Raw genomic sequence first — 21065 nt, forward strand, 5'->3', positions numbered from 1 at the left:
TGTCATACTGTAGACAAACAAAAAACCCGGCTTCAGATCTAATAGATGCCTCCCCCAGTTGTATTCCCGTGGGCTCTGTCGATGAGTCTGTTTCTTCAACAAGGGCTTAAAAATCCAGGGCAAGCCAAGAAACAAAATATTTTCAAAGAATATTTTTAACTATGATGCATTTCCTTTCATACTGCTTTAGACATAGTTATACAAATACGTTAGTGACTTTTCTCATCCCACGTACAATTGATCGGTTTTAAGTTTTGAAATAATTCCAACCCATAATTTGTGAATTACCCTTCTGTAGCATATTGGAAAATAGCAATAAATGATTGATTGGAATAGGGCTCTGAGTAATTACAAGTGGCTGAGAAAAATGTAATCATTCCTCCTTTCAATTTGTTTTATATATCTGAGTGAAACGCCCTAATTGTGATAGATTTGCCTAGATGTGCTGTGCTCACTGTGCTCCTGATCCCCAGCATTTCCATTTAGAGGGGGGCTTGTCAGTTTGTGCAGTACTTTTCCTACTGGAGCCAGATCAAGTCTGATTTGTATGATTGGCCTCTGTCTGGAGTGCCATAGTAGGCAACTGTGACCAAGTGACTACGGTTGATTGAGAATAGTTAAATCATTATACCCATTACTGTTTAATTTTTCTATGTGAATACCCCATGTGTAAGGGGCAGGCCTAGGCATGCTGTGCTCACTGTGACATTGGACTCAAGTTGTAGTTCACTGATGTGGCCCAAAAAGGCAAAAAACTGTTGGTATTGCTTGTTCTTCGACGTCAAAGGGGCCGGCAGTTCACACTGGACTGCCCCTAATAGGGCAGGGCCAAGGCTGATTTGCATTGGGCTGGTCTCTGTCCAGAGTGATAAAATGGGCAAACAAATGCAGGACTGGAATATGACCTATATAATTACATTTCCCTGAAAAGAATTCAAGCATGCCATCCATATATACCTGCCTTTACAATGCTAATTTAGAAGATTATTTCCATAAATCGCTTTTTGATGATATGAGATAGAAGATTGGCACGCTTTCATTCAACAATTTCAGATATACGTTTCAAGTATCAAATAAAACTGCCAAACATTATGCCCCAGGTTGATTGCTTGAAGGAAAATATTACTGTAAACCTTGTTAGGACATACCCCTCAATATGATCCTGTGTTATACTCACTTTTAAGTGCCACATCTTGGCGAATTGCACACCATAGGGTCTACTTCCACCTTGTTGGCCGTTATGAAGTGTATAAGAAACAGTCCAATACATCTCTGTACAGCTAAAGGTCACTAAATTTCCCAGATGTTCACTGAACTTGTTGCGCAATCATTGGTGGTGACACACATGCTTGCAGTTAGCTGGATGCCCACATAAACAAACTGAGAAACCACCCCAAGCTCTCCATGAAATATTCAGAGACATTCAAGTTAAGATTTTATCTAAAATTGCAATTTTAGAATTTTTAATAATTAATGATTTCATTATTAACATCACATATTCAGATCAGAAATGTCAACTTCCGTTTTAGAGTCACTTCAGTATAATCCAGCAAAGATCAAAAGGAAAACATAAAGAAGAAGATCATCATTCTTAGACAATGTCTTTGCTATTGGATACAGAGCTAAACAATTGGAGGCAGGTAAGTAGCCCATGGGTACCAAGTTTGGGATGCTGTTTGAATGCATGTTCTCCATCCATTCATTTGAACAAAAAAATAACTTTGACTTTTGGTCCAATAGAGCTATCGTATGTAACTCTACGGTAGACTGAGATACTTTTTTTAAATAACTTGGGCAGCATCACTGATTATGAATATAATCTCAAACACTCCACAAAGGGTTAAATAGCTTCTCAATCTGATCACTTCTTCCAAAGTATATCGATTACTCCATCCACCCCTTTATAGTAATATGTCTTCTGTGCCAAAAGCAGAAATGCAGTCTCCACCACTATATCACAATTATATTCACTTAGTTGCTCAATATTTCTCCTTGGTTTGAAGGCCAACATCAATCCGCACTTCATCATAAATTTAACATATTTGCCACTGTCATACATTCATCAGTAGAAATTACTATTTATCTGCATGTTTGAATCTTCATTAATCAGCTGTCAAAATGGTTGCGGATAACTATGGTTGATACAATCTTCATCTTTCACCAATTTTCCTTCTTGTAGGGAATTCCATTGTTTTGCGGCATGGCTAAAACTGTGTGGGCCAGGTATTAACCTTGCTATAGCATTGGGGACTCATTTAACAGTCATTAACCCCTTCAGTGCTAATGACAAGGGTAACTCGTCATGGAGTTTCCATTGATTTCAATGGAAATTCAATGGTCCTTATTGCACACCCCTTAGCATCCAAGTGGTTAAGGGCTCCTTGGAGAGGTTAGTAATGAGGGCATTACCAGCTATACCGTAGGTTCCACCTTCCGGCACAAGTTCCCCCTCTGGGACGTTCTGTTTAATTTGCTTGAGGAAAAATATTCATTACATGTTAGTTTTCAGAATTCCAGCTTTGTGGTATTGCATGTTGAGATTATAATTAATATTAGCCAAACAAATGTGAAAGAAGTTAGCCTGATACCCAGTGGTTTGCACTGTTCTATGCCACAATATACAAATCCCCAGAAAAAAATAGGTTTTTTGTCCAGGTAGGAGAGAGAGATTTTATGGGAACAAGATAGGTTTCCCTAAATTACACTATAACTACAAAAGGCAGCCTACACCCCGGGTACAGGTACACCGCTTGCTAGGGCAGATATTGAACATCCCTTTGACTCCAATTCCAGAAGTTGCCCTGTTGGGATACACCGTTGACTTCCCCCCAAAAATCCGTAGGTTCGCTGTACTGGGTCTTTTATTAGCAAAGCGTGAGGTGGCCCTGTATTGGGGATGGAAGACTGTCCCAAATACCCAGAGTTGGCTACACAGTTTCGCCTATTGCAATGTAAATAGAGAACTCTATGCAAGTATGATGCCCAGTACATCCCTCCCCAAAGACATCTGGGGACCCTACAGATCGACAGAGACCACCTGAAAATAAATCAGTAGATATTCCGATGTTGTTGGAATATACTCAGTGTGTTAAAATACCCCTCACACACCAAAAGGGCCCTTGGTGTCATGCTTCATCATCGGGGTCTTCCCGCCCCCGCTGCGGGACGGGGCAGTGCTGCGACAAGCGACTACGCCGGAGCACCTTTTTTTTGTGAGTGCTATGTGAGTGAAATGAGGTGAGTGTCAGTGGGGTCAGGAGTGATACGAGTGAGAATAAAAAATACCTGGCCTAGTGTTAGAAAAAACTATTTATTAGGCACTGGCTGGTATCGTTAAAAAGGGTGAGGCGGAGGGCAAGAACGGGTTACTAGTCTTGCTCTCCTGTGTGGGTCAACATGTTTCGGGGCGACATGCCCCTTCGTCAGGACCGGGTATATAGATCCCCCTGTCACTCACTAATGTGCTCCCACAGATGGAGAGTGTAATGTATTGTCAATGTGTATAGATAAACTTTATAGATACACGTGTAAAAGCTAAATCAGAAATTCTGATGATATAAGCCTGTAAGGATAAGAACACAGGTTTTAGAAAGAGCGCGGATCCCAATGCGCTTGACTAATGAGTACCTGTAAGGAAAGAAAATGCAGAAAAAGAAAAACACACTTATAGGCTTTTACATGGCACGCCAGAGGGTCCCTGGGAGGGCCAGGTTGCCAAATGTAGTGATCGTGGAAAGGAATAGACACACATGTATACACACACAACATAGTAGAGCACCAGAAACTAGCAGCGAGATGTATATTCATCAAGATACATACTTTTGAAATGAGGAGGCAATGCCCCATGAGCCAAGCTGGGCGAAGGGTACAGAGGGTCCAACTGTGGGAAGGAATGAAGAAAAGGGGAAAAAAAGCAGAGATTGTATTGCTAGGACCTAGGGTGGCTACATACACTAAGTTGATCAAAGTAGTGAATTCCAGGTCGGTTCCATCGGCTATGCCGTACTTACTCAACCCCAACACCTCAGTGCTTCCTCCTTCGTCAGTGGCTTCCGTGGTAATGGTAAGCCTAGGGCGGGGCGGGTCTTTTTATAGTCTGGCTATAACAGGATGATTGAGCACTGATTGTTTAACTCGATTCCGATGCGAGCGTTCGGTCGAGTAGTTATGGCAGGTAACCAGGGTGGCCATTGTTAAGTGTCCGAGGAAGGCTGGGCGGAGGCGCGTTTATTAGATCACTAATAGGGTATGGATGTCCTATTGTAATGTTAGATCGTAGTGGGCAGGTAGTATTGATAGGCAGGTAAAATATACCGTTGTCCGCGCTGATGAGTGTTCCGGCGTCTGAGCCGACACAGCAGCGCATGCGCGGTGAAGCTCTGTCTCGAGTTTTCACTCGGCGCATGCGCGGGGGAGAAGCATTCCTTCGCGCTACTCGGTAATGAAAGATTTGGCTGCATGGGAGGTTCCCTGGTATTTTTTTTAAAAAGGAGGGAGAGAAAGGATAAGCAGCTTTTGTTCATACAGAATAGCTGCAGAACATGGGGAAAATATCTGATTTTTAGTCATTGCAAATGTTATACAACACCATGATATCAATGTATATTCACAAATCCTGATTCACATAGACCAGCCTGCAGGTTATTGGGTTGGCTGGAAAGGAAAAGGAAAAGGATTATTGTACTTTGATTAGACACTGTGTTCATGTCCAGATTCTGCAAGTAAGGGCTCACATGGTACCTGGGTGGATCATACCCTGAGTTGGGACCAGGGAATGTCGTCGTTCAACCCTGTTAGGTGGGTGCCCAAGCGGTAAACCCAACGTTGTTCCTTAGCAAGAAGGTCCTTGTCACTTCCGTAGGCTTCTATGACTGTCCATTTTAGGTCATCCACACTGTGACCCTTTGTGGCATAGTGGGTGGCCATTCTCGTGGTAGTCTTTTTGCAACGTACGTTGCTGCGATGTTCACCCATCCGTATTTTGACAGGCCTTGTGGTCATGCCTACATATTCTTTCTTACACGGGCAGGTGATCAGATAGACCAAGTTCCGGCTGTTACAGTTAGTAAAGGAACGTTGTTCCCATGTAGACTGGTTGGAAAAAGTAATATTCCGACTTTTCTGCGTGTACTTGCAAGATGCGCATGAGCCACACAGATGGTGCCCGCCAATAGTTGAAAGTTTTGAGGGTCCATCGTTTGTGAGTTGTTTTGGTCTTGTGTGGACCAGCAAATCCTTCAGGTTCTTACCTCGCCTGTGTGCAAACATGGGTTTTGGGAAATCTAGTTTCCCGCAATTTAGTATTCTCCAGTGTCTATTCACAATCTTTGTGATTTGGTTCGAATTGGTGTTGTATGTTGTGACACAAATAGGGCGTTGGTCTTGTTCCTTTTCTGCTGTGGGTTCTAATAAGGCATCCCTGTTGTTATTTCGTGCTCTCTTGAAACCCTTATTGACCACCTTACTTGGATAGTTTCTGCTACTGAGCTTCGTTTTCAAGTCAGCTGCTTGGGTCTTAAAGTCTTGAATAGCGCTGCAATTACGCCTAAGGCGGAGGAATTGTCCGTAGGGTAAATTGTCGCGTAGATGTCGTGGATGGAAACTGCTATATAGCAACAGACTGTTTTTAGCCGTAGGTTTGAAGTGAGTGCATGTTTCCAAATTGCCATTAGAGGGGTAGATATTGAGATCAAGGAAAACTAGGTTCTCCTTAGAGGCTGAGTGGGTGAACTTGAGGAACCGGTCTTGTTGGTTCAGCCAAGTCATAAATTGGACAACAGAGTCTTGATCACCCCTCCAGATGACTAAGACGTCATCTATGTATCTTTTCCATGCGACCACATGGTTCTTGTAAGGGTTCTGGTCGTTCAGGATTCTGGTGGTTTCGAGGTGGTGCACATAGAGCCCAGCTAGGCTCGGCGCACAGGTGCTGCCCATGCTCGTGCCGTGTTTTTGTAGATAGTATGTATTTTCATACATGAACATTTTTTTCTTCAGGGTCATGGAAATGCATTCAAGGACCACCTGTCTCGGGGTGTGGTAAACCCAAGGGGTAGAGAACAGAACTTCCTCAATTATTTCCAAAGTCTCTTGATGGGGGAGACTCGTGTAGAGACTCTCTACGTCCAGACCTAAGAGGAGGTCTTGTTCAGGGTCAAAAGATATTTCTTTGACCAACTGTAGGACTGCTTTTGTGTCCTTTAGATAGGTACTCGTCCTTTGCACTATCGGTCTTAGGAAGGCATCGGCAAATTTTGATAAGGGTTCAAGAATTGACTGTATCCCAGATACTATAGGACGTCCCGGTGGATAGGGGGCGTCCTTATGAATCTTGGGAATGGTATAGAAATAAGGAGTTTTTGGATTTTTGGGAATCCGAAAATCACTCTCTTGTTTTGGTAGCCAATCGTGTGCCATTGCTTCTTCAATCATAATGAGGATACAGATCCTAACTTCTTCAGTCGGGTCTTCCCTTAGTTTTTGATAATTGCGTCTGTCTTCAAGTAATTTCCTGCACTCTCTATCGTAATTGGTATATGTTTGTATCAACGTAGCCCCGCCTTTGTCGGCTGGCTTAATTACAATAGTTTCATTATTTGCGAGTTCGTGAAGTGCTGTTCTCTCAGATATGGAGGTGTTGTTAAAGATATCCCCAACGTCCGTGGATAGCTTTTCCAGATCTGCCATGACCGCCTTTTCGAAGGCTAACAGTTCAACTGGTAACGTTGAGTCTGGAGGTGTGAAAGAGGATTTGTTTTTTAGGCCTCACTCGTATTCTCACTCGTATCACTCCTGACCCCACTGACACTCACCTCATTTCACTCACATAGCACTCACAAAAAAAAGGTGCTCCGGCGTAGTCGCTTGTCGCAGCACTGCCCCGTCCCGCAGCGGGAAGACCCCGATGATGAAGCATGACACCAAGGGCCCTTTTGGTGTGTGAGGGGTATTTTAACACACTGAGTATATTCCAACAACATCGGAATATCTACTGATTTATTTTCAGGTGGTCTCTGTTGATTACTCATACTTTCATAAGAGGAGGATTAGCCCACCGCGGTGCTGAGTTGCACCACCTCTTCACTCCCTTTTTTTGATATCCCTTAGTCTTGAGACAGCGTGCAGCTGTGGGAGTTTTTTTGCTCCAATTAGAGTTGACCGGAATTTCTGGACTTCAGTAGAAGAGCCAACTTGGTTTTCTCTACTATTCTTACCTTTTTCTTATCACTTCTTCCCTATACACATAGTCACAACGAATTACACACACACCTAGTATATACACATCTTACTAGCTAGGATGGAGGAAGCTGGAGGCCTCGCATTTGACGATGAGAAAGTCGATAGGATCCTAGCAACCCTACGCCCATTCGAAGGGCTGAGCAACACAGAACCAGGCATCAATGAAGGCGACTGGGACGAGTTGGCTGCCCTTAGGAGAACACAAATAAAGACAGCTCTGCACGGGCTTCTCATGTCCGAGTATTTGAAATCAAAAACGGCCCCTCCTGGCCTAATAGTGAAAAACGAACCGTTTATCTTCAAGCATGATTTGGAATTCAAGAGGGATTGGTCTCTAATAGGCTGGAGGTGTACTAGGGACTGGCTAGTCCTCATAGTAAAAACTGCGACAAAACTAACACAAGAACTTAAAATAGAGATAACCCAGTTAGAAGTGAAGATAAAAAGTTACCTATCCCCGACCGCTCTGAAAAAAAGACTGGAGGAACTAAATCAAGAAATGACGGAATTTGAATGTACCCTAAAAAAAGAACAAGTATAAAAAACACAAAAAAGATACAGAAAACTTTACGCATGAACGCATATACCCCTACATCAAAAAAGATCATGTGTCCAAAAATCAGAACAACGACCAAGACACTGACTTTTCTGATACAAGTTCCAACGGATCAAACTCCAGTAGGAACAGCAACAAGAGCACACGAGGAGGGACACAATTCTTTGGCAAAGGCTACCCACGGGGAGGGAGAGGTTGGGGCCCCTATCAAGGACCACCTCCCTTCATGCAAGGACCTCCAGGTTTCATGCAATACCCACCAGGGCCTGCCTTCATGGGGAATCAATTCCAACCATGGGACCAACAAATGCCCCCTTTCAACCACTATGGCCAACCGCCTTTTTTAGGCCAGCGCCAAGGAACAAGAAAGGGCCGCAATCTGAAAGGTACACAGGTCCACTGGAATCAACAGACAGTGACACCCTTAGGTGTATCAACCCGGAGCCAAACAGCGTCGACCAGTCGAGGAACCTAGTGGTGAATTTGTCAGACCACTTACTAACGGAAGCCCAGGAGAATGTCCTAAGTAAGGGCTTGGGTTTTGTTCCTACTCACAAAATGGACAAATTCAAACTCTGCTAAGAGATGAAAGAGTTTATGCGAAAACTTAAGCTAAAAGCTTTTTTTCAGGACTCAAACAATGAAACAAACGTCCAATCAGATACAGGCCTAAAAAACAAATCCTCTTTCACACCTCCAGACTCAACGTTCACAGTTGAACTGTTAGCCTTCGAAAAGGCGGTCATGGCAGATCTGGAAAAGCTATCCACGGACGTTGGGGATATCTTTAACAACACCTCCAGATCTGAGAGAACAGCACTTCACGAACTCGCAAATAATGAAACTATTGTAATTAAGCCAGCCGACAAAGGCGGGGCTACGGTGATACAAACATATACCAATTACGATAGAGAGTGCAGGAAATTACTTGAAGACAGACGCAATTATCAAATACTAAGGGAAGACCTGACTGAAGAAGTTAGGATCTGTATCCTCATTATGATTGAAGAAGCAATGGCACACGATTGGCTAACAAAACAAGAAAGTGATTTTCTGATTCAAAAAAATCCAAAAACTCCTTATTTCTATACCATTCCCAAGATTCATAAGGACGCCCCCTATCCACCGGGACGTCCTATAGTATCTGGGATACAGTCAATTCTTGAACCCTTATCAAAATTTGCTGATGCCTTCCTAAGACCGATAGTGCAAAGGACGAGTACCTATCTAAAGGACACAAAAGCAGTCCTACAGTTGGTCAAAGAAATATCTTTTGACCCTGAACAAGACCTCCTCTTAGGTCTGGACGTAGAGAGTCTCTACACGAGTCTCCCCCATCAAGAGACTTTGGAAATAATTGAGGAAGTTCTGTTCTCTACCCCTTGGGTTTACCACACCCCGAGACAGGTGGTCCTTGAATGCATTTCCATGACCCTGAAGAAAAAAAATTTCATGTATGAAAATACATACTATCTACAAAAACACGGCACGAGCATGGGCAGCACCTGTGCGCCGAGCCTAGCTGGGCTCTATGTGCACCACCTCGAAACCACCAGAATCCTGAACGACCAGAACCCTTACAAGAACCATGTGGTCGCATGGAAAAGATACATAGATGACGTCTTAGTCATCTGGAGGGGTGAACAAGACTCTGTTGTCCAATTTATGACTTGGCTGAACCAACAAGACCGGTTCCTCAAGTTCACCCACTCAGCCTCTAAGGAGAACCTAGTTTTCCTTGATCTCAATATCTACCCCTCTAATGGCAATTTGGAAACATGCACTCACTTCAAACCTACAGCTAAAAACAGTCTGTTGCTATATAGCAGTTTCCATCCACGACATCTACGCGACAATTTACCCTACGGACAATTCCTCCGCCTTAGGCGTAATTGCAGCGCTATTCAAGACTTTAAGACCCAAGCAGCTGACTTGAAAACGAAGCTCAGTAGCAGAAACTATCCAAGTAAGGTGGTCAATAAGGGTTTCAAGAGAGCACGAAATAACAACAGGGATGCCTTATTAGAACCCACAGCAGAAAAGGAACAAGACCAACGCCCTATTTGTGTCACAACATACAACACCAATTCGAACCAAATCACAAAGATTGTGAATAGACACTGGAGAATACTAAATTGCGGGAAACTAGATTTCCCAAAACCCATGTTTGCACACAGGCGAGGTAAGAACCTGAAGGATTTGCTGGTCCACACAAGACCAAAACAACTCACAAACGATGGACCCTCAAAACTTTCAACTATTGGCGGGCACCATCCGTGTGGCTCATGCGCATCTTGCAAGTACACGCAGGAACTTGGTCTATCTGATCACCTGCCCGTGTAAGAAAGAATATGTAGGCATGACCACAAGGCCTGTCAAAATACGGATGGGTGAACATCGCAGCAACGTACGTTGCAAAAAGACTACCACGAGAATGGCCACCCACTATGCCACAATGGGTCACAGTGAGGATGACCTAAAATGGACAGTCATAGAAGCCTACGGAAGTGACAAGGACCTTCTTGCTAAGGAACAACGTTGGGTTTACCGCTTGGGCACCCACCTAACAGGGTTGAACGACAACATTCCCTGGTCCCAACTCAGGGTATGACCCACCCAGGTACCATGTGAGCCCTTGCTTGCAGAATCTGGACATGAACACAGTGTCTAATCAAAGTACAATAATCCTTTTCCTTTTCCTTTCCAGCCAACCCAATAACCTGCAGGCTGGTCTATGTGAATCAGGATTTGTGAATATACATTGATATCATGGTGTTGTATAACATTTGCAATGACTAAAAATCAGATATTTTCCCCATGTTCTGCAGCTATTCTGTATGAACAAAAGCTGCTTATCCTTTCTCTCCCTCCTTTTTTTAAAAAATACCAGGGAACCTCCCATGCAGCCAAATCTTTCATTACCGAGTAGCGCGAAGGAATGCTTCTCCCCCGCGCATGCGCCGAGTGAAAACTCGAGACAGAGCTTCACCGCGCATGCGCTGCTGTGTCGGCTCAGACGCCGGAACACTCATCAGCGCGGACAACGGTATATTTTACCTGCCTATCAATACTACCTGCCCACTACGATCTAACATTACAATAGGACATCCATACCCTATTAGTGATCTAATAAACGCGCCTCCGCCCAGCCTTCCTCGGACACTTAACAATGGCCACCCTGGTTACCTGCCATAACTACTCGACCGAATGCTCGCATCGGAATCGAGTTAAACAATCAGTGCTCAATCATCCTGTTATAGCCAGACTATAAAAAGACCCGCCCCGCCCTAGGCTTACCATTACCACGGAAGCCACTGACGAAGGAGGAAGCACTGAGGTGTTGGGGTTGAGTAAGTACGGCATAGCCGATGGAACCGACCTGGAATTCACTACTTTGATCAACTTAGTGTATGTAGCCACCCTAGGTCCTAGCAATACAATCTCTGCTTTTTTTCCCCTTTTCTTCATTCCTTCCCACAGTTGGACCCTCTGTACCCTTCGCCCAGCTTGGCTCATGGGGCATTGCCTCCTCATTTCAAAAGTATGTATCTTGATGAATATACATCTCGCTGCTAGTTTCTGGTGCTCTACTATGTTGTGTGTGTATACATGTGTGTCTATTCCTTTCCACGATCACTACATTTGGCAACCTGGCCCTCCCAGGGACCCTCTGGCGTGCCATGTAAAAGCCTATAAGTGTGTTTTTCTTTTTCTGCATTTTCTTTCCTTACAGGTACTCATTAGTCAAGCGCATTGGGATCCGCGCTCTTTCTAAAACCTGTGTTCTTATCCTTACAGGCTTATATCATCAGAATTTCTGATTTAGCTTTTACACGTGTATCTATAAAGTTTATCTATACACATTGATAATACATTACACTCTCCATCTGTGGGAGCACATTAGTGAGTGACAGGGGGATCTATATACCCGGTCCTGACGAAGGGGCATGTCGCCCCGAAACATGTTGACCCACACAGGAGAGCAAGACTAGTAACCCGTTCTTGCCCTCCGCCTCACCCTTTTTAACGATACCAGCCAGTGCCTATTAAATAGTTTTTTCTAACACTATGCCAGGTATTTTTTATTCTCACTCGTATCACTCCTGACCCCACTGACACTCACCTCATTTCACTCACATAGCACTCACAAAAAAAAGGTGCTCCGGCGTAGTCGCTTGTCGCAGCACTGCCCCGTCCCGCAGCGGGGGCGGGAAGACCCCGATGATGAAGCATGACACCAAGGGCTCTTTTGGTGTTTGAGGGGTATTTTAACACACTGAGTATATTCCAACAACATCGGAATATCTACTGATTTATTTTCAGGTGGTCTCTGTTGATTACTCATACTTTCATAAGAGGAGGATTAGCCCACCGCGGTGCTGAGTTGCACCACCTCTTCACTCCCTTTTTTTGATATCCCTTTGACCCTACAGATCGTACATTGAGACCCTACGGCAGAAATCAGAGTCCCAGTTGGAAAGTGGCATTGTCCCGGAGGGAGTGGGGTGACTCCGCCCGTCCGCTTGCAATGGTTTTATGAGTACCTTGGTCAGCATGACAAATCGACATGTGTGTTTGCTGTGGGGAAACTAGGGGTGTATTTGCTTAACTCTTTTATAATTGAGAGCGGGGAGCATACATATTGAACCCTAATGTAACATATGATTATTAATGCTGTTGGTTCTACCATCTGGTGCCTGTTCGCATTGCTTTGTATAATGCATAGGACACTCATTTTGTATTGATAAGACAATTTTTGCCTACGAAATGATGTACGAACATACATGTGTAATGCTGTTGAAATGAAGAAAATGGAAAATAAAGTAAACAAAAAAAAGGCAGCCTACACCCTTGTTATTTGACATCATACACAAGTGTCAATGAGTAAAGGGTAAGAGAAATCACAAGGGACCTTCATGGGTTTTGCTAGATCCTCACCTACTCTAATAGTGGCATACTTCATCATAGGGTCTCACCCTGTTCCCTACAACCAGGGTGGGTTCACTTTGTGAGCACTTTGGATATTTTTCTGATGGGATCCTAAAAGATCAAAGTACCTTAAGGTTGCTTAGGTATCACTGTATTTGCAGGTGCCCAAGGTATGATAAAATCAGATTATGTGTGTTTGTGGAATACAGTGTCACTACACCCTTAATTAAGTTGACATGTTTCAGCCTTGGAATAAATGGCCTCTGTGGGTTCAAGTCTTTCTTCAGGACTATTTTTAATGCCCCGGATATGTTTCTGGGGATTCTACTGTCAAAAGGCCCTATCACTATTGGCCATATTGTTTTACAACAGATGAAGGAGAGTACACTCCAGTGCATGATTTTTGAACAATGTTGTTTGTCTTGACCAATAGTGATAGGCAGACTATAGTTCACACTATATGCAAGAGGCTTAAACAATTTTCTTTTCAAAGTGATCGCAATATAAATAAACAAATAAAGTAATTTAAGCAGACTAATCACTTTTCTGAGGGCTATTTGTCCAGCTAGAGAAATGGTAAGACCTAACCATTCAGTTACCTTATCTTGTATCTCAGAGACCACCTGGCATTAGTTCTCTCTGAATATAACCTCTGTGCCTCTATGCAGCCTGCTCTCTCCATATTTCACGGATTCCTGCCACCAGCAATTGTAATGGATACTCAAGTTCAACCCTTTAAGTCACTAGAATCAAGGAGAGTATCCAAAAATGTCCTCAATTGATTTGTAATCCCAGCAGCCCCCCAACACCAGTAATCTCCCTGATAACAGGGGATAAATTGAACACTGTCTCCATCACATTTTACATTATATTGCCAGATAAGGGTTCAACGGCAATAGCAAATAACAGAGGGAGCTGGGGGTCCTGTCCATTCAAATACCTCTTGTTATTCCATATTATTGTGACATGCGGCCATTGGCTTGTACCCGAGCCAGAAATTGATACATTTAAAAAAAAAAAATCCACAGCATGGGTTTATTGTTAAATAATGAAAAAGCAATGTCCTTGACGCCCTGGGCATTTTATCCAAGTACATTTGAGGATTTTAATGTTTTTAATGCCATGACTATCATTCTCTGCTTGTCCTGTAAATCTTCTAATTGTTTTTGTCTTCAGGACCAGTTGTTAGGAACCCTCTGTTTCCTTTTTTTGAAGGTGTTTTTGTAGTGATAAGATGGCCCAAGGGCATTAGGCCACTCTACAACAGAATCAGACAAATAAGAGAGGTGTCTCTGAAGAACATCAGGTCATCACATTTTTTTTTCCAGTCCAAATCGAGGAAGCATACCTTGCTTTTTACTTAGAACTCTAACCCATGCACCACATGGGTCGACATGTTTCAGTTTGATTCACAAGTGTCCCTAAGGGTCAACCGGCTTTTGTCAGGACCACGAAGGATACCTATAATTTACGCTCTCTACGAGTCCTACACCCTTACACACACTGTATATTTCAGACACATACAAACCAACACTTTGGGTAACTGCACTGAGGTAATTTTGGGCATTTTACCTGCAAAAAACAAGGAAACAACATAAACATATCTTTACTCAAAATCAATGCCTGATTTGGTGAACCATGCATCACTGCGCACTCTATTTCTTGTGTTCTAGATCAATAGGGAACAACATAAACATAAAATTTTAAGGAAGAGAGTACACCACTGGTCTGTCGGGGATCTCTAAGCATGGCGGTCATTTATCCATCAGAGTGGAAGACATAATGTCCTCCTCCACCTTGACAGATGAAAACCGCCAACTCTTATATAAGGCCTTACATTATATATTTTCATAAACATATGGATGTTAAGGGATTTACTTAGAATCGCTGCATATTGAGCTGAGGCCAGGATTCAAATCTGATTCCCAAGTCCAAAATCGACAGCTGTAGCCAGTAGGCCACACCTCCTCTGAGATGCAAAGAGTAGGTAACCATCCATTTTTGTACTGAGTTGAGAAAATGGGTCAGTATTCATACATCATCAAATTCCTCTGTGGTTCACTCTGACCTGTGTCTCTTTGGGGTGACCAACTGTCAGTAACTTTGGTAAACCCCCTTAAGGTCTGATGCACTTGGAGAGTGATGACCATGTAGACACCCACCTCTTTCAAAAAACAGTATAATTAGAGATTAGATATGTGTGTTTGAAAATGGCCAGCATGCACCACACTTAGAAGGGTTGGGAGACTTACTGGGGATATTTTTAATATTTCATCTTTTTTGGCAGCTGCTGTGAGGCTAAAGAAACAAAGAAACCTAAAGATGTTTTCTCCCTAAGTAAGGTTGTAATTTTAATTGTAATTTTATGGGACAAGGGGTATGATCTTGTTTTAGTATTTTTATTTCCGTGAACATAAATCTTGTCTGTGCATTTTAATTATCAAGTCAAATTTATTTGTTATATTGCCTATGTTTGTGGTTTGTCTTTTGTACTTTTATGATTTTAACCCCCTGGCTGCGGCTGGAATTCTGCACCTGTGCGGCAGATTCCGATCGCGGGCGTGGTCATGACGGAACCCGGCCGTCATTAGCAACCGCCCACCATAACTGATGACGACCGGGAGCCGCCATCAGCACCAAAGGGGTTAATTAATCAAATAAAGTGGATCGACTGACTGAGACTTAGTGAAAATCAAAAGCCCAAAGAGGACACAGAGGAGCAACTACCCCATGGAAGAGATAAGAAAATGATTACAGAAAGTTCCAGAATCTGCCATTTTATACAGGAGCTGCCCTTCGACTATATGCACCCTCCTGAAATGTAGTGCTGCCAGGTTCCATCAGAGGTGTAGAAAAGAGAAAACACAAGATACAACAGTGAAAACGGCGTCACTTCACAAATGAGTTCTGCAATGCCATTTATTCGCTCTGATGAGACTGTTGAAAAGGATCAAGAGGGCTGAACGAAAAATAGTCTGTAACACAATATCCAGGATCCAGGGCTCAAATTAGAGTACACCCAGTTCATCTCTACAGATTACGGATTTTAGAAAACACCTGTTACATCCAAAATGTCCCAAAATGTGCAAAACAAAACACCCGAGTCTCATGAATATGAAGAACATGGAGATAGAAAAAAGTTTCTGGGATAAAATTCAGACACTAGAACGCAACGTTGGATCGACCTCTGGCATAGGTTTAAGCTGACCCATAATCTGAGTCCTAGATTCTGCACACATGTACAGTAAACAGAGGGGACTTGTAGTTAGTCCAAGGTGCGGGTTCACTACATCCTGCCTTATGTGCCCGTGTCAGAAGGCCTCCCAAGACCATGGGATAGGACATTCAGCGCAACCCAGAAAAGGAGAAGCAGATTGGAAATAAATTTGGTGAACTGATCTGGTTTCTGAATTTGCTTTACTTCATATAGAAAGCAAATATGCCATGCAGAGAGTGGCTTGCTGAGGCGTGTGACACTTAAGCCACAAGAGTAAAACAGGCCCCTATGGTGAAGGGGGAGGAAACCCTTTGGGGGGGCAATTCTGCTCAATGCCAATGAATATTTGTGAGATATTGAAGACTTAGGGGCCCCTCTTTACATTTTGTAGAGGTGCCCCATCATTATGTTATGCCACTGACTTATGCATTCAAGAGCAGAGGGACCAGTGCCAATGGTTGTGGTAAGGCCAAGAACAAGAGTGCTTTGGGTGAGTGGTTAATCAGCCGTATTAATTTCTATTCTTTTCTCAAGGAAAGATATGACCCAATTCAGTACTTTGCCCACCAAGCCCAGTGAATCCTCTGGGACCCGAAACAGAATAGTAGATTACATCAAATCAGACATTCGTACACAGAGGACCAGACCAGTTTAGCTAGGCCGCCTTTGTCCTGAACAGCAGGAACCTGAAACATAACAGTCAGGGACAAAAGCTAGATTGCCATTGGCCTTTCCAGGAACAACATTTAATTATCAGCATGATGGCTGAAACACACCAGTACCGCACATTATGCACTCATAGGGCCTCATTTATGAGAAATGACGCATCGCAAAGTGAAAGCAGCGATGCGTCACTTCTCAGTGCGCACTCCTTGCGACATTCCTGATGCGTCATATTTAATGTATGACGCATCATGTCACAAGGAGTTACAGATACGTCAGTATTTCTGACGTATCTGTAAGCGCAAAAGTGACGCATTGCTGGAGTGTGTCACAAAAGTGACGCAACTCCAGCAAGCCCCATGTGAAAGAGCCTGCGTCAGTCTTACGCCTGATTTGAGGCAGGTGCAAGATTTTGACGCAACGGCGTCCTAAAAGTGACGCAGTGAAATCTCATAGATTTCACTGCGTCACTTCTACAACCCTTTCTTGCGTCAATACACCCCCTTAGCATCCATTATACCTGGCGCAGGTATAATGTGGCGCAGGGGTTTACAAAGTGACGCATCTACCTAGATGCGTCACTTTGTAAATATGGCGCAACAAGGTGCATTTTTTACGCCACTGGCGTAAAAGTGGCGCACAGCCTCATAAATGAGGCCTATAGTTTCCAACTGTGCCATTTTTGCAGGGATAATCCCGGCAAGTTGGAGACTGTCCCGGGTAATATTGTTACAGAAACTGTTCCTCTTTATTACACACAGGTACGCAAACAAGAACTTTCCATCTTTAGCAGCCCGTTCTAAAAGTGTTCTGGGAATATGTTTTCAAATGTTGGCAACTATGTACACTGATGTCCACCCACGAAGAAATGCACAGACCGCAGGTCTCAAACGGTCCATGTAACACCAGTTTGAATGGAACAGACATGTAAAATGCACAATAATATTCTTATTACAAACAGAGCTCATTTGTGAGTGTAAATTGTGTAATCCTGTGATTCCTAAGTGTCATTTGCATGTGGTACAACCATTTACATCCGATTACAAGTGTGTGGCATTTCACATTAATTGATCACCCACTCCAGGGTGCACAAACAAATATTTTTCGAAGTGACTTTCGACAGATATTTCTTGATGAAATTTATGGGAGCACACACCAATTGGTGCACATGGACCTGAAAAGGGATTAGTTGTGAAACTGTAATCATGGCCTAGGTATATTTATGTCCACTTGCATTTTTATACGTTTTAAATGTGCTATAGCCATTAAGACAGACCTATCTCATTAAATCCACTGTAGCCCAGCTCCTGTCTGCTCAGTCCAAGTTTTTTGAGGTCCATACATTTAAAGCCCATGGGACATTTGTACCCTTCTCCATCAGGCGAGCAGTGAGTATCGGGAATAGCTAGATTATTCCAGGTCACATTGCTGTAAAGATAAAATATAAAATATATTAAACACAATCAATAGATATACAAATTGATAAATTATACATGTGACTGCATTCTTAATAAAAATGATTCGATCTCTTTCTGTGCTATATTCTGGTCTTTTGAAAGCTGGAAATGCAATGTGCTGTTAACAAATCATGCTTTCCCGCCACCATTTATTCAAATTCTTCTACTCATATACTAGTAACTACTTCCAGGGGCGGCTCCTCCATGCGGGCGGAGGAGCGTCCCCCCACTGCTTTCTCGTAGTGCGAGGAGCAGAAACATAAAATGGTATTGTAAATACCATTTTATGTTTCTGCTTCCTGCACTGCTAGAAAGCAGAAGGGTTTGGTTGAGGGTGGGCGAATCTGCTCGAGGGCAGGAGAGGAGGGGCTTGCCCACTGCTTAGGGGGCTGACTGTATGGTCGGCCCTCTAGGGCCGACCAAAAAAGTCATACGCATTCTGCCTTTCCTCCATGTTGGCTGCATGCTGCCTACATGGATAAAATTGCCTCCCCTTAGACGCCTGGCTGGTAGGCGTCCCGACCAATCACAACGCTGCCATTGCAGCATTGTGATTGGCTTAGGGGAGGCAAGGGAAGCTATCTGCTTCCTGTTCACGAGAGGAGCAGAGACGACGCAGGACTGGGCCAGGGAAGGTAAGTAAACTTTTTCATAAAAAGTGTTTTTAACTCGCCCCGCGCGACCCTCTACCCGAGCAAAACCCCATATCCCACCTCGAGTTATGCCAGCTGCAACTGACTATCTCTTGTGATATTTAGAATCAAATCATTCAAAATTTATGATCAAAACATTGCAGACATTACAAATGTCATATTTGTATTTATATTTTTCTACATAAATGAAATACCAGTCTATTGATGACCGTTAGAAATACATATCATTATTTAAAAAAAAAAAAAAACTCACAAAACACTACATATTCGTACAAGTCCGCTCACTTTAAAGCTCCGTTGGAGCTGGAAAGAATTGCTGGAGCTGGGGAGCAGAAGATCAAAAACTGAGAGGTCCCCTGAAATATCTAAGCTAAGGCTATTAGAATGGCCTAGAAACAGCCATCGACTTTGTCCTAGTCAATACCCAAGTGGTGCTGAGGGTAGGCGGTGCCATCATACTGGGCTTCGCCACCCTGGAGGTTAAATGGGTAAGTGAGCAGAGTACTGTTTGTTAAAAGGAAGAATATGGACTATGTCATATTTAAGCACATTCAGTGATTCATTCCCTGGCAAGGTCTTGATAGTGCAAGCACATTGACAAGGCAGCAGACCTAAATGTATCATCCCATCTCTACTTTACCCCTATAAAACATCAGACCTGCAAACACACACGGCGCCACGGTTAGTCATACAGTATTGGCATTCTTTCTTATGACCATCCAGTGAGAAGCCAGATATCATGTGGTGGATCAAAAGGTGGGTTGGAAAAGACTGATAAGGGAAAGGTTGCCTCCTTGTGTGTGGAGCTTCTGCACAATTTATGTCCATCATCAGGGCCTGACAGGCCCTTTATTCCATCAGGCATTTCACCAGTGGGCTGGTGCCCTTGGAGGCCCTTTTTTAAAGACCAGGGCAGCTCCAGGTAACTCTGTCATTTTTCACAGCTCTCTGATAGGGGGAGCGTCGGCCCACTGAAATCCCCCAGAGAAGAATGATAAAATGGTAATGAAGCTAATTAATTACCGTTTTATTTTTCGTCACCCTGTCCCAATTGGAGTGTCAGGACAGGGTTGGGCTGCTGCTCAAAGCAGCAGCAGCGAGGAGGAGTGTGGGCTGCCTTTTGCACTTGTTTAAAGTGCGCATGTCTCTTTGGCCAGCCATCTTGCGATGGCAAACCACACATGCGCACTTTAAACCTCTCAACCCAGCGGACTTAAAATAGCTGGGTTGAGAGTAAGTGCAGGCATCCAGGGCCCTCAGGAGCGCTGACATAGGCCCCTCTCTCCAATCAGGATGCTGCTCTCACGAGCATCAGAGTAGTGTGAAAATTGGCTTGGGAGCCTTCCTCGAGGAGAGAAGATGACAAAGGACTTTCTCATTGCAGGAAGGTAAGTGTTTTATTTTATTTAAACAAAAAATTCTGTGCATGCCCCACCGCCCTCAGGACATGCCAGTCACCACTGCTCCTGAGATTAATTGCAGCCAGCACGTGGAGGCTGCAGGAGAAGGAGAAAGCGAGGGAGGGAAGAGGAAGGTACAGGGAAAGTAATCAGGGAGGGAGAAGAGAGAGTAATGAATGAGAGAAAGCACGGATGAATGGAAAGAGACGGATTGCATAAGGAGATGAATAGAGCGGAGCTGGTTTGAGCTTTTTCGCTAATTCGGTTTTAGGTTCCCTATTCTGGGCCTTTCTATTATAGGGTGAGAACATGCCTAGGTCATTGAAGGCAGACTGAGAAGACGCTTTTGTTTGTTGCTTGTTTTTGTGGAGGGGGGAAGTGTAGAAGTGCTTTACAAGCAGTGCCTGGGATAAGAATAATCTCAATAACCAACAATAATCACAATTTACATAGGGAACACTGGCACTGTAGCACCGATCAGCATTGGTAAACTGCACAGAGTTCTAAAACTTGCAAAAACCAAATGCAGCACACAGTAAAAACAAAAACAGGAGGTCAGAAGCAAAAAGACAGCGGAAAAACACACCAGAGATGCCAGGTCTAACATACACTAACAAACTACCCACATTCATGAGTACCCTCTTACATCTGTAGGGTGGTGCTATAGCTGTGGGTTAGTCTGTAGGGACACTATATAAACCGATTGTATTGGGACTGGATTTCTTTTTAGTGCTTACTTCCTGTGGCAATGTGACAAATCATTTTAAGGTGAGTAGCATGCTACTCCGGCTCCCAGGGTTATTGGTTAATGTGGTGGTTATTGATTATGATTGGGGTGCCACTCATTTGCCAAACAGAACGGTGTTGCCTGCTGTGCTCAGGACGCTTTGAAGGTCCACTTGACAAACTCCCTTGAAATGCGGATTGCTGCCTCCCCTGCCGAGGACTCGC

General features: G+C 43.6%; 1 protein-coding gene across 1 annotated transcript in view; it reads right to left on the reverse strand.

Moving 5' to 3' along the window:
* Positions 1 to 21065, reverse strand: part of NALCN (sodium leak channel, non-selective) — a 3094418-nt gene that overhangs the window by 1980658 nt on the left and 1092695 nt on the right. The window contains exon 9 of the mRNA XM_078657626.1: positions 17881 to 18032. Coding sequence (XP_078513752.1) covers positions 17881 to 18032 — 152 coding nt within the window. The remainder of the gene's footprint in view (positions 1 to 17880; positions 18033 to 21065) is intronic.

This window comes from Lissotriton helveticus, chromosome 8, assembly GCF_964261635.1.
Source record: "Lissotriton helveticus chromosome 8, aLisHel1.1, whole genome shotgun sequence".
Classification (NCBI taxonomy): domain Eukaryota; kingdom Metazoa; phylum Chordata; class Amphibia; order Caudata; family Salamandridae; genus Lissotriton; species Lissotriton helveticus.